Source organism: Aotus nancymaae, unplaced genomic scaffold, assembly GCF_030222135.1.
Source record: "Aotus nancymaae isolate 86718 unplaced genomic scaffold, 86718_ANA_hifiasm-v0.15.2.pri h1tg000040l, whole genome shotgun sequence".
Lineage (NCBI taxonomy): Eukaryota > Metazoa > Chordata > Mammalia > Primates > Aotidae > Aotus > Aotus nancymaae.
Window position 1 is genome coordinate 125,248,616 of NW_026988454.1, and position 12,070 is coordinate 125,260,685.

Here is a 12,070-nt window from a genome sequence, read left to right on the forward strand (position 1 = left end):
AAAAAGGAAGGCACAAAGCCAATACTAGCTCTACAAGAGCAGGGGTTCTGTCTGTTTTGTTCACTGCCTTGTTGAGAATAGTGCCTGGCATATATAGTGGGGTATCAATAAACATTCACTGAATGAGTGAATGAAGTTGGGGGGAGGGAGGAAGGGAGGGAAGGAGGAAGAGGAGGGAGGAAGGCAGGAAGGCTGGTTTTTCAGAAGCTTTAACAATAGAATTAAGTCTATGGGGAGAAAAAAAATCAAATGAGCAATATGGATTCACAGAAACCTCAAAATAAAGATTAAATAAATATAACCTCAAGATTTCTTACATTATAAATGTACCCAAGAAAAACCTACAAAGCTCATGACAAAGGTCCCGCGACTTTCATAGGTGTGTGCTCAATATTTAATCAGGCTGTTCTCCGGAAGCTTGTTTCTGCAGAGCACCTCTTCTAGTACCCTGGGCATGAGGCAGGGGTGAAGCCGTGACAGTGAAGGAGGCTTCTGCTAGGTCCCCTGCATGTGTGGCAGCATGCCCAGAGCCTTTTCACACACTGTAGAGATGGAAAGAAATCATTTCGCCAATAGCCTTGCCTCCAGGAAGCAATGCATTTGAACCACTCCAAACCAGAGAAAGAGTCTATTTTCGTAAGTTCTCACTTGTACAAAAATTTGTCTCTAAATATGAAAATTTATTATCAAAAACACAGAAGAAAAAATTAAAAATAAATAAATGTGAGACTTTAGATAAGTCAGTCAATCCCCTTGTACATCAGTTTCCTCATCTTTGAAATGGACATAAAAATAGTATCTACCTCATGTGACTGCTGTGAAGACGAGAAATGAACATAAAGTACATGGCACAGTACCTGGTATACAGTAAGTGCTTGACAGAGCCGTTATTATCACAGAAGCTAAGTTCATTTTGCAAATAAAAGAGTAAGGCTTTCCTTGAGGTCTAAGCATTTCATCTTAGAGCACAGGTCTGGACTCTCTAAGTCTTACCACATTCTTAGTTCAAAGCCAATAAATGATCTGTGATTTACAAAACTCCTTGATGTTGCTAGACGTACTTCATCCTTCCTTTGAAGGTTACTGGATGCATAAAGTTCCAAATGTGCACCTTGTGTGTGAGAACTATCTCAGGCTTCCTCAGTGGAAATGAATGTGCTATTTTTAAATTGGCCAGAAAATGACCAGACTAAACAAAATAATTGGCCAAACATGCTGGCACCTGGCTTGACTGAGGGCAGAGATAGCAGGCAGTAAGTGTGGTATCTTGGACCAAATGCTAGAGGGAGTTAAGAAACTAGAGCTCAAGTGTGATTTTGCCACTTATAGCTGGGTAAGCAAGCTCCTTTACCTCTCCTGGCCTCAGTTACCTCTTTTATAAAATGGGGTATGTACTAGATTAACTCTAAAATTCCTTTTTAGCTCTAAGACTCAATGATTCCATGGAAATGGTAAAAACCAAGAGGATGGTTGGCAGGAGTAAAGTGACTATAAAGATGTGAGGCCAGGAGGGAAGAAAAAAACTAAGAATGAGAATGTAAAGAGAAAACTCTGGGTTAGTAAGAGGAAGGATTAAGTAAATCAAATATTATCCATAAGGGTGCAGACCAGGAGAATGAGCTGGGCTGAATGCCTAGGACAAGACTGGGTCAGGAAAATTCTAAAGGATCAGTAGCTTGGAAGACCACTTATCTTTGGAACAGTCAGGAAGAACACTGTCTCTTCAGAGACTAGGGGTTAGGAGAAAATAACTGATGATCTGAGAGAGTGCAGAACTCCAACATCAGACTTAAAGACTCTTCAGGTCTACTGCATGGCTACAGACTACTCACATCAGAGATGAAGGGCTCAGAATCTGAAGACTGGCTGCCTGGGTTCAGATCATGGCTCCACAACTAGCCTTGGGACCTTGGGCAAGTGACCTAACCATACTGTGCCTCAGTGTCCTCATCTGTAAAATGGGCATAAAACCTAAAGCTACCTTATAGGAATGTTGTCAAGATTAAATGAGCCGATATATGGAAAGCCTCTTGAACAGGGTCTGGCATCTGGTACATAATAAACAAATGTCAGTTTATTTACTTAATTTTTGCTGCAGAGTGGGATGTTTCCATGACTTGCTGCAAAGTCACTTCATTCTCCTGATTGAGAGGATTTAGGGGCAGGATTTCCTATACAAAGTTGAAATCTGTCAGCTTTTTGTTCCTTGGGTGAGGTTGGGGGAAACTTCTGGCCACTGGCAGTGGTGCCTCTAGTATATCACCAAGGCCGCAGCTGCCCTTCCTCATTTCTGAGGTGCCACTGCAAGGAGCACCAGATGACCCCAGGACTGTCAGGCAGGCCAGCACTGCAGGAAACCATATGGGGTTTCCTTTGGGGAATCTGCCACACCATTCTTCCCTTGCAGTTACTTTAAATGTACTGCTAAGTAATCCTAACTTGAGGGTAGTTGTTTTTTTGATACCAGAACATTAAAAATGATACATTTTTACTTTTTCTGCCCTTTTACAGGCCCAGATTAAGTTGCACTTAATTCTCCCTCATGTGTTTCTGTTTACCCTTCATTAATTATGCATTTTTAACTTTTCTTCCAAATGCTATGTAAAATGCTGTTTGTTTCACAAGTCTACAGCTTCCCAGAATTATCATACATAGGAAAATATGGTGCTGCCACATCCACATTTACAAGTAAAAACAGCACTTTAATAGACTCCACAACATTTAAGAGCTAAAGCCACACCCTTCCAATGCTCCCTCTCGTTCTCTACAACTGAGCTCCAAGGACTCACTTTATTTCCAGCTGCAAGGCAAAATATTAATCTGAAGTGGTCCAAATAATCTGGCTAGTTGACAAGACACTAATATTTCTGGAATGTTTAAACTATGATTTAAAGGAGCAATCACTGTTCATTGACGATGCCCCATTTCTCAATTCAATCGTGGATGTAGATTTACATTATAGGACTGGGGAACAAGATAATGCCATCAACCAGGTACAAGTTGCTATTAGGGAGGCTGTGGGGGAAAGACAGTCAGGAAAGGAGACTGGTGTGTCTGAGGAAGAGGCACAGACTGGCCTAACTGACAAGTTTCTCCTGCTGCTTTCTCCAAACACTCTGAGCCGTCTTGATAGGAGTTTCAGACTGCATTTTTTTTTTTTTTTTTAGCTCTGTTGATAACATTTCAAAAGCAACCTTCCCAGTAAATACAAGGAAGTTATATCTGGAATTTTAAAATGAAATATATGAGCTGCTGACTTTTAAAAAAACAAAAACTCATTAGGTGAAGTTCTTATCTTACAATGCTCCCTTCCTCCGATTTTGATACAATTCTGGAAACCTTTCCATGACTTCCTAAGTGTACAAAAATAGTTTTCAATGGAGACCCAATCCAAGGGATGGTTTTTATGACTGATTAGGTCTTAAAGAATGACATTACGATTATAAAGCTTAAATACATTTTTTTTGAAAGCATTTTTCCTAAAATTATGATACATTCTAAAGGTTCTGGAACATGGTTACACAATAAATTCTGTAATTCAGTTGTGACATTAACATATATATTCTTCTACATGGCCAAATAAGATAAACGTCACCAAAAAAATCCCAAAACAATATCATCCTTTCTCAAAAAGTAAATTTCTTTATACACACACACCACACACACATACACACACACACACATAAAATTGGAGGCAGGGTCTTGCTACGTTGCCCAGGCTGGTCTTGAACTCCTGGGCTCAAGCAATCCTTTTGCCTCAGCTTCCCAAAGTGTTGGGATTACAGTTGTAAACCACCACATGTACATTTCAACTCTTATTACATGTTACACTATTCTCAAAAGGAAACCCCTCATATAGTCTGTCAGACTATGAACTCTTATGCCACTGATGCACTGTTAATAAATTTAAGGGTTTTTAAAATTCGATTTACTGGCCAAATTGACATACTTTTGAGCACTAAATTAAGTGAGCTGTGACAGAGAGAAGGACTAAACTGAGAGAGTGGGATATACCTAGACAAAAACCTAGCCCAAAAGGCCAAGAATGGTTAGAGGACCTTTAGAAGCAAGCTGAACTCAGTTGCTTTCAACAAACCAATAGCTATATATTAAATATGCATTACGGACAGGAATCACAGGAGAGAAAAGGATGAGATGCAGTCAAATCCTTATGGGCAAACACACTCATCCCCTCCATGTGTATTCTGGAACTTGGGGGTTTGAATTTGACTCTACCAGATGTTCCTCTAGCAAGTTTCTTAATCCCTCTGAGCTTTGGTTTCTTAATCTGTAAAATGGGGATAATAAACCCCATCTCATAGAATTTTAGTGGGGACTGAATTAAAGGAGACAATATAGGGAGGGTGCCTCTCATTTGGTATCAATAAAAGTCACTTTCTTTCCTATCATATACTGTCAAGAAAGCCATATTTAATAAGTAGTAAATGTAGCATTTTACCTGGAAAGGGTCTGTCTTCATCACCCCCATGCAGAGGAACTGCCTTATTTTCTGACATGTACTTCTTGGCAATGGGCAAGGACATCAGCCTAATGTGATGAATGAGTGAGCGCCAGGTGTGAGCTCCAGAAAGCACTGGCTCGGGTGTTAATGGGCTGAAAGGTTGAATCACAAAGTAGGCAGTGAGCATGATTAATCCCAAAGTTGCGAGAACCTGCAAGGAAAGATAGAAAAGGCATTAATAATCATCCCAGCAAACAAAATACCTTAAAACCAAGACCAAAAAAAAAAAAATATAGGTGACTTCCGCTATTTCCAATGTGCCTTAAGAACTAATCCATTTTCATAAACAAGCTACTTAATGTTACTTCTAGAAGAACTTAGAAATTGAGAACTATGAGGACTGCAAGGCTCACCAACCTGCTACCACATAATCGGAAGCTATGTCTACCATTTAAAAATACACAAAGGAGCCGGGCACAGTGGGTCACACTTGGAATCTCAGCACTTTGGGAGGTCAAGGCAGGTGGATCACCTGAGGTCAGCAGTTTGAGACCAGCCTGACCAACATGGTGAAATTCCCATCTCTACTAAAAATACAAAATTAGCCAGGCATGGTGGTGCACGCCTGTAACCCCAGCTACTCGGGAGGCTGAGGCAGGAGAATTATTTGAACCTGGGAGGCCAAAGTTGCAGTGAGCCGAGATAGCACCACTGCACTCCAGCCTAGGCAACAAGAGCTAAACTCTGTCTCAAAAAAATAAAATAAAATAAATACACAAAGGCTGGGTGCAGTGGCTCACACCTGTAACCCCAGCACTTTGGGAGACTGAGGTGGGCAGATCACTTGAGACCAGGAGTTTGAGACCAGCCTGGGCAACATGGAAAAAAACCCATTCTACAAAAAACAGAAAAATTAGCCAGATGTGATGGCGCGTGCCTGTGGTCCCAGGTACTTGGGAGGCTGAGATGGGAGCATCAACTGAGTCTGGGAGTTCAAGGCTGCAGTGAGCCATGATGGTACCACTGCACTCCAGCCTGGGCAACAGTGTGACCTTGTCTCAAAAAATAAAAAATTTGGCCAGTCGTGGTGGTTCACGCCTGTAATCCCAACACTTTGGGAAGCTGAGGCGGGCAGATCACTTGAGGTCGGGAGTTTCAGGCCAGCCTGGGCAACATGGTAAAACCCTGTTGGCCAGGCTGGTCTGAAAAAAATGTAATTTTTATATATTTTTAAAAATATAAAAATTAGCCAGGTGTGGTGGCGCATGCCTGTAATCTCGGCTACTTGGGATGCTGAGGCAGGAGAATCATTTGAACCTGGGTGGCAGAGGTTGCAGTGAGCTGAGATCATGCCACTGCATTCCAGCCTAGGGACCAGAGCGAGACTCTGTCTCAAACACACACACATACACACACACACACGCACGCACCCCAAGGCCAAGCGTAGTGGCTCACACCCATAATCCCAGCACTTTGGGAGCTAAGGCAGGCAGATCACCTGAGGTTGGGAGTTTAAGACCCGCCTGACCAACGTGGAAATACTAAAAATACAAAATTGGCTGGGTGTGGTGGTGCATCCCTGTAATCCTAGCTACTCAGGAGAACTGGGGCAGGAGAATCCCTTGAACCCAGGAGGCGGAGGTTGCGGTGAGCTGAGATTGCAGCATTACACTCCAGGCTGGGCAATGAGAGCGAGACTCCATCTCAAAAACACACACACACACACACACACACACACACACACACACACACCCCAAACAAATAATAATAAAAATTAAATAAGTAAATAAGAATACACAAATATAACTATAAATATGCAGCTTTCATCTAGGACCTTTAACAACACAGTCAAATTTCCTAGTAACACATGGTAACAAGAGCGAAGGCCAATTTATTCACGGAAAAACCAAGGCTCAGTGGTAGGATCAGTCAACAATAGTATCTGTGAAGAATGTTGAAGAGTTTGTGCTCTGTCGATGCGATTACCAACTCAGGACACATTTTTACCTTATACACGGCTATAAGGAGAGGATACTGGGGGGGTGCCCTCTGAGGTTCATTCTTTTCCAGCAGCTGTCTGACAAATTTCTCAATTGCCTTCTCTGACATGCCACACTGATGGCCCGTCTGTCTCACCAAATCAACAGTCTCTGCAAGTTTGTCATAAATGCTGAGCTCGTTGGCAGCAAGATCCATGTCTTCCAATAGAAAATCCCTGAGAGAGATGGAGAGAAAATAAATGTAAAAAGAAAGGTGGTTTCTTTAGGGACTTCCTCCTCAAAGCTACATGACCATCTATAGAGAAGGACCAGTTTTGTGTTTTCCTCAATCCTCTGCAGACCAATACTTTTATAAAACACAATGAATACACTGAAACAATGTCAAACTGCCATACAAGTTTTAAAAGATTAGTTAACTGTGGGCTAGGAACAGTGTACAGACCTGCGCTAGTTCCCAAGCACTGAGGAGCACTGGTCTAGAGCACAATATATCCTAATGGGACCCTGAAGCACTAACGACATCCAAAAAGATTTCTGACACCAATGCCAGGAGAGCTGCTACTGGTAATTTCCTAAAATAAAAAAAAAAAATGGATTATGAACAGTGTTGTTGATCAATTACTTTTTTTCAATTATACCATGTACTTTTAGCAACACAAGAGGAAGAGCTGATCACTGAAGGTGAGATCTACTGAGAGCAACAGGCTGATAAGTTTTGTTCTTGGCAGAGCAAAGATTTTAGACAACACAAAAACTATGGCATGCAGCTTGCAGTCCTCATACTTTTCTTTCTCCTTTTTAAAAAAATTTCTTCTAGAGCAACCAGAGTCCTTATGCTTTTCTACAAATATAATTTTAGAAAATAAAGGGCATATTATATTTATTTTATATACTCAAAAGACTTAAGATTTTTAACTAATTTTAAAATTCAATTTGTGTTCTTATATAGTTATTTTAGAGCGAGACTGTTTCATCATGCCAATAGAATAACAGGTAAAAAGTAATGGGGCAAAGTAGAGTTCTCTCTGTACCATTTGTAAAATAAAATTAAATAGTTCCAAAGCTGGGCGTAGTAGCTCATGCCTGTAATCCCAGCACGTCGGAAGGTCAAGGCAGGAGGATCACTTGAGACCTGGAGTTTAAGACCAGGCTGGGCAATAAAATGAGACCTCGCCTCTACAAAAAAAAGAAAAGAAAAATTTTAAAAATCAGCTTGACCTGGTGGCACACACCTGTAGTCCCAGCTACTTGGGAGACTGAGGTAAGAGGACTGCTTGAGCCCAAGAGTTTAAAGCTGCAGTGAGCTATGATCACACTACTGTACTCCAGCCTGGGAGACAAAACTAGATCCCATTTCTAGAGAAATAAAATAAGATAAAATAATTAAATAATTATTTTAAAAAGTGTTTATGTTATAAAACAATATTTTTCTTCACTTACAGGAGGAAGAAGTGCTTCTTCGGGTTTATGCTCTTTTCCACTGGGCTTTTTTTTTTTAAATACAGAGGGTCCTTTCATATCACATACTTCATTCCTACAATGATTCTAGCCTCAAAAAGCACTGACATAGTACATGTGTATCCTCTCAGTAAGGAGATGCTGCCACCTGTAGGATGGAGGACACAGTCATGTTGTTCCAACACAACCCAGCACACACCAGCACATCTCCTCCTCCAGCAGTGTGCCTCCCAATCATTCCTGTTTGGCCCTCTTTATGACTATTAAGTGTTTAGTTCATTAGGTCTTAACGTGGCTTGCCCACTGGAATCACCTAGAGAGCATTTAATAAATGCTCCTACCTGGGCCTCAACTCAGACCAATTAAATCAGAATCAGAAGACTTCAAATGGTGGGTTAAAAGGCATGTAATCTATACTTGGAGGAACTGGGGGAAGGAGAGAAGAACCCACCACACTATGCCCCCCACATTCAGATAAAAGGATGGTACAAAGTACAGTTGAGACTTGAACAACATGGGTTTGAACTGTGTGGATCCACTTAAAAGCTGATCTTTTTCAACCAACCCAGGATCGAAAATACAATATTTTCAGGATGCAAAAACTACGTATACATATACAGAGGCATGACTTTTTGTATGAACAGATTCTGCAGAACCAACTGTGAAATTTGAATCTGCAAGGATTTGGGTGTATGTGGAGATTCTGGAACCAATACCCCACAAATACCAAAGGACGACTACATATTTTTAAATGTATTATTTTCAATACATGATGCTAGGACGGAGGCTAGACCTTTCTTTTTTTTGAGATGGAGTCACTTAAACCTTGGAGGCAGAGGTTGCAATGAGCCGAGATTACACCACTGCACTCCAGCCTGGGTGACAGAGTGAGACTCCATCTTGAAAAAAGATATACAAATGACCAATAAACACACAAAAAGATACTCAACATCATTAACTATCAGAGAAATGCAGATCAACATCACAATGAGATACCATTTCACATCCACTGGGATAGCTACAATCAAGAAGTCAGATAAAAAGTGTTGGCAAGGACATGGAGGAACTGAAACTCTTGTAGACCGCTGGTAGGAATATAAAATGGTACAGTCACTGTGGAAAACAGTTTGGCAGTTCCTCAAAAAGTTAAACACAGTTTCATATGACCCAGCAGTTCCACCCCTATGTATGTACCTAAGAGAACTGAAAACATATGTCCACACAAAAACTTGTGCACAAATGTTAATAGCAACATTACTCATTAACAGTCCCAAAATAGATGCAATCCAAATGTCCATGAACTGATGAAAGGATAATCACAATGTGGTAGATCCATATAATGCAAAATTACTGGATGATAAAAAGGAATGCAGTACTGATATGTGATACAATATGGATGAACCCTTGAAAACATTATGCTAGGTGAAAGAAGACAGTCACAAAAGACTACAGATTATATAACTGCATTTAGGTGAGAAGTCAGAAATAGGCAAATCTTTTTTTTAAAATACCTTTTTAATAAACCTGCAAGGAATAGGTAAGTCTATAGAGATATAAAGTAGGTTTTCAGATGGGAAGTGACTTATCTGAGACCACCCAATCAGTTGTCACCTGAGCCTCATCTGGACCTCACATTCATTTCACTAAGCCATTTTTGATTAGCAGCCAGGAAGATGGATTACAAAGTATTAAGAGCCATACTAACAATAACACCAAAAAACCTCAGAAATTAAGATGCAGCATTTCCAATTAAAAATAAGTCAGAAGTAGATGATCTCTGGAAGACGAGATCACAGCTGATTTTTATTTTCTTTGTGATTTTTGTATTTCCCAAAGATTTTCTGTATCAATTTTGTAATCTCAAAATTCTCACAGTCACTTCTAAGGAACATCATCGGGCACAAAATGAGACAGAGATGGGCAGCAATGCATGATCGTGGCATCATAGGGAAGAAGCAAGGTATGATTTGCCACGCCAATGATGTTTTGGTTCTCTGTAGAGTTGTATTCAAATACTACAGCTGGAAAAATGGAACAGCATTGGACTTGAAGACAAGCTTTGCCAACTGCTAGTGAAATGATTTTGCTTAAATTACTTGGTCTATTTCTGCATCCAAAAAATAAAAGGATTGGACCACAAAGTCTTTATAATCTCGCTCTAAAATTCTAAGAATGTAGGAACACTTCAGGAAAGAGAAAAATTCAATTCATTAGAAACTAAAGACTCATGTTCAATTGCATTCCTATTCCTGTTCCCACCCTATATGCCAGGTGCCTTGCTAAACACTCTAGAAACATTATCTCAGTAATCACCACTGTGATCCCATGAGCTAGCTGTGATAAATCCCATTTCATAGACATTCAAGGCTTGGAAAGGTTTCGTAACTTGCCAGGGTTGGGTTGGTTCATGCTGCCTCCCTTACCACGTATTTTCCTATTCTGAGCTGGCAGTTTGGAAACCACATGTCACTTGATCACAGCTGAGCAGCTGAGAACTGGAAAATGATTGACTACAATGATTCCTGCAAATAAAGTGATAACTTATTACAGTATTTTTCACATCTTGGTTTTGTGACCAGTGATTCTGAGATGGCATTTTCCTGTTTAAATTAACAAAAACATTCTATGAAAGCAAGTAGGAATAATATTTATTTAAATGCATTATTCTTCTGCACCTGTCCTCAAGTGATCCACTCACCCTGGCCTCCCAAAGTGCTGAGATTACAGGCGTGAGCTACTGGGCCTGGCCTGTAAGCCCTTTCGATACACATAAAAATCTTATTAAACTCTCGGTTTGTATCACAAAAAAATAAATAGGTTTCTTTTCTTGTTGGGTAATTCAACTTAGAATGATATTACAACACTGAATATATTTTAGCAACCTGTGTATCCTTCTTCCCAGAGATTGTGACACATTTCTCAAGTTATCAGAAAGGCAATTAATAGCAACTTGGTGAGGTTTCTAAGAACACCTGTGGATTTTGATGATAAGCCCTCTTTTTGGCTTTGGTTATATCGGTAGTCCTAAACTGGAAAAGATTCTGCCCCCAGGGATGCCTGGAGATATTTTTTATTGTCTCACTAGAGGAACACTATTGGCATTTGTTGGATGTGATGGCAATTAAATAACAAAATATCTCATCTCTTTAAAAAAAAATCAAACACAAAGTCATTGCTATGCATCAAGCATGAGAGGATTGATGACATCAGCTGAGGCTTGATGGCGATCCATCTTCCTGCAGAAAGTAGTTCCAACTCTGGCAGAAGTAAGCTTTGCCACAGAGGGAAGTTCTGAAGAGTGACCTTGATTCTAACGGTGGCACAGGTTGCAATGAGCAGAGATCACACCATGGCACTCCAGCCTGGGCAACGGAGTGAGACTCTGTCTCAAAAAAATAAAAAATAATGAAAATAAAATGTAGTATATATACACAATGGAATATTATTCAGCCTTAAAAATGAAAGAAATCCTGTCATTTGTAACAACAGGATGGACCTGGAAGACATCCTGCAAGGGCACAGGCAGGATAACTAGTGGAGTTAAAAAGATCCAAATATTGCCAGGTGCAGTGGCTCACGCCTGTAATCCTACCACTTTGGGAGGTCAAGGTGGGTAGATTGCCTGAGCTCAGGAATTCAAGACCAGTCTGGGCAACACAGTGAAACCCCATCTCTACTAAAATACAAAAGATTAGCTGGGCATGGCAGTGTGTGCCTGTAGTCCCAGCTACTTGGGAGGCTGAGGCAGGGGAATCAAACCACTGCACTCCAGCCTGGGTGACAGAGCAAGACTCTGTCTCCAAAATAAATAAATAAATAAATAAATAAAGATCAAAGTTTCATGCACCACCTCAGATATACTACGTTGCCAGAACTGTTAGGAGTGGAGGCCAGGTGCAGAAGTTTTCAAGCCTCTTCTCTGCTGATTAAAGGCATAATCCCCAATTAAGAGACACTACTTTAGAACAATAGTTCTCAATTAGGGTAATTCTGCCCCAAAGGGGACATCTGGCAATGTCTGAATGTGGAGAGGAGTTGGGCATAGCGGTACATGCCTATAGTCCCAGCTACTTGGGAGGCTGAAGCAGGAGGATCACTTGAGGCCAGCAGTTAGAGGCTGCAGTGAGTTATGATCACGCCTGCAAATAGC

General features: G+C 40.6%; 1 protein-coding gene across 12 annotated transcripts in view; it reads right to left on the reverse strand.

The window, feature by feature from the left end:
* CUNH6orf89 (chromosome unknown C6orf89 homolog) overlaps nt 1–12,070 on the reverse strand; it is a 51,238-nt gene that overhangs the window by 16,436 nt on the left and 22,732 nt on the right. For 5 of the 12 annotated variants that reach the window (XM_012464306.3, XM_012464305.3, XM_064361092.1 and 2 more), the window contains 4 exons: nt 7,903–8,068; nt 6,905–7,034; nt 6,470–6,677; nt 4,460–4,673 (listed from right to left, as the gene is read on the reverse strand). In XM_012464306.3, the coding sequence (XP_012319729.1) occupies nt 4,460–4,673; nt 6,470–6,658 (403 nt within the window). In that variant the 5' untranslated portion in view covers nt 6,659–6,677; nt 6,905–7,034; nt 7,903–8,068. Of the gene's footprint in view, nt 1–4,459; nt 4,674–6,469; nt 6,678–6,904; nt 7,035–7,694; nt 7,765–7,902; nt 8,069–12,070 lie in introns of those variants that run through there. The other 7 variants (XM_064361093.1, XM_012464312.3, XM_012464313.3 and 4 more) reach the window with 3 other exon arrangements.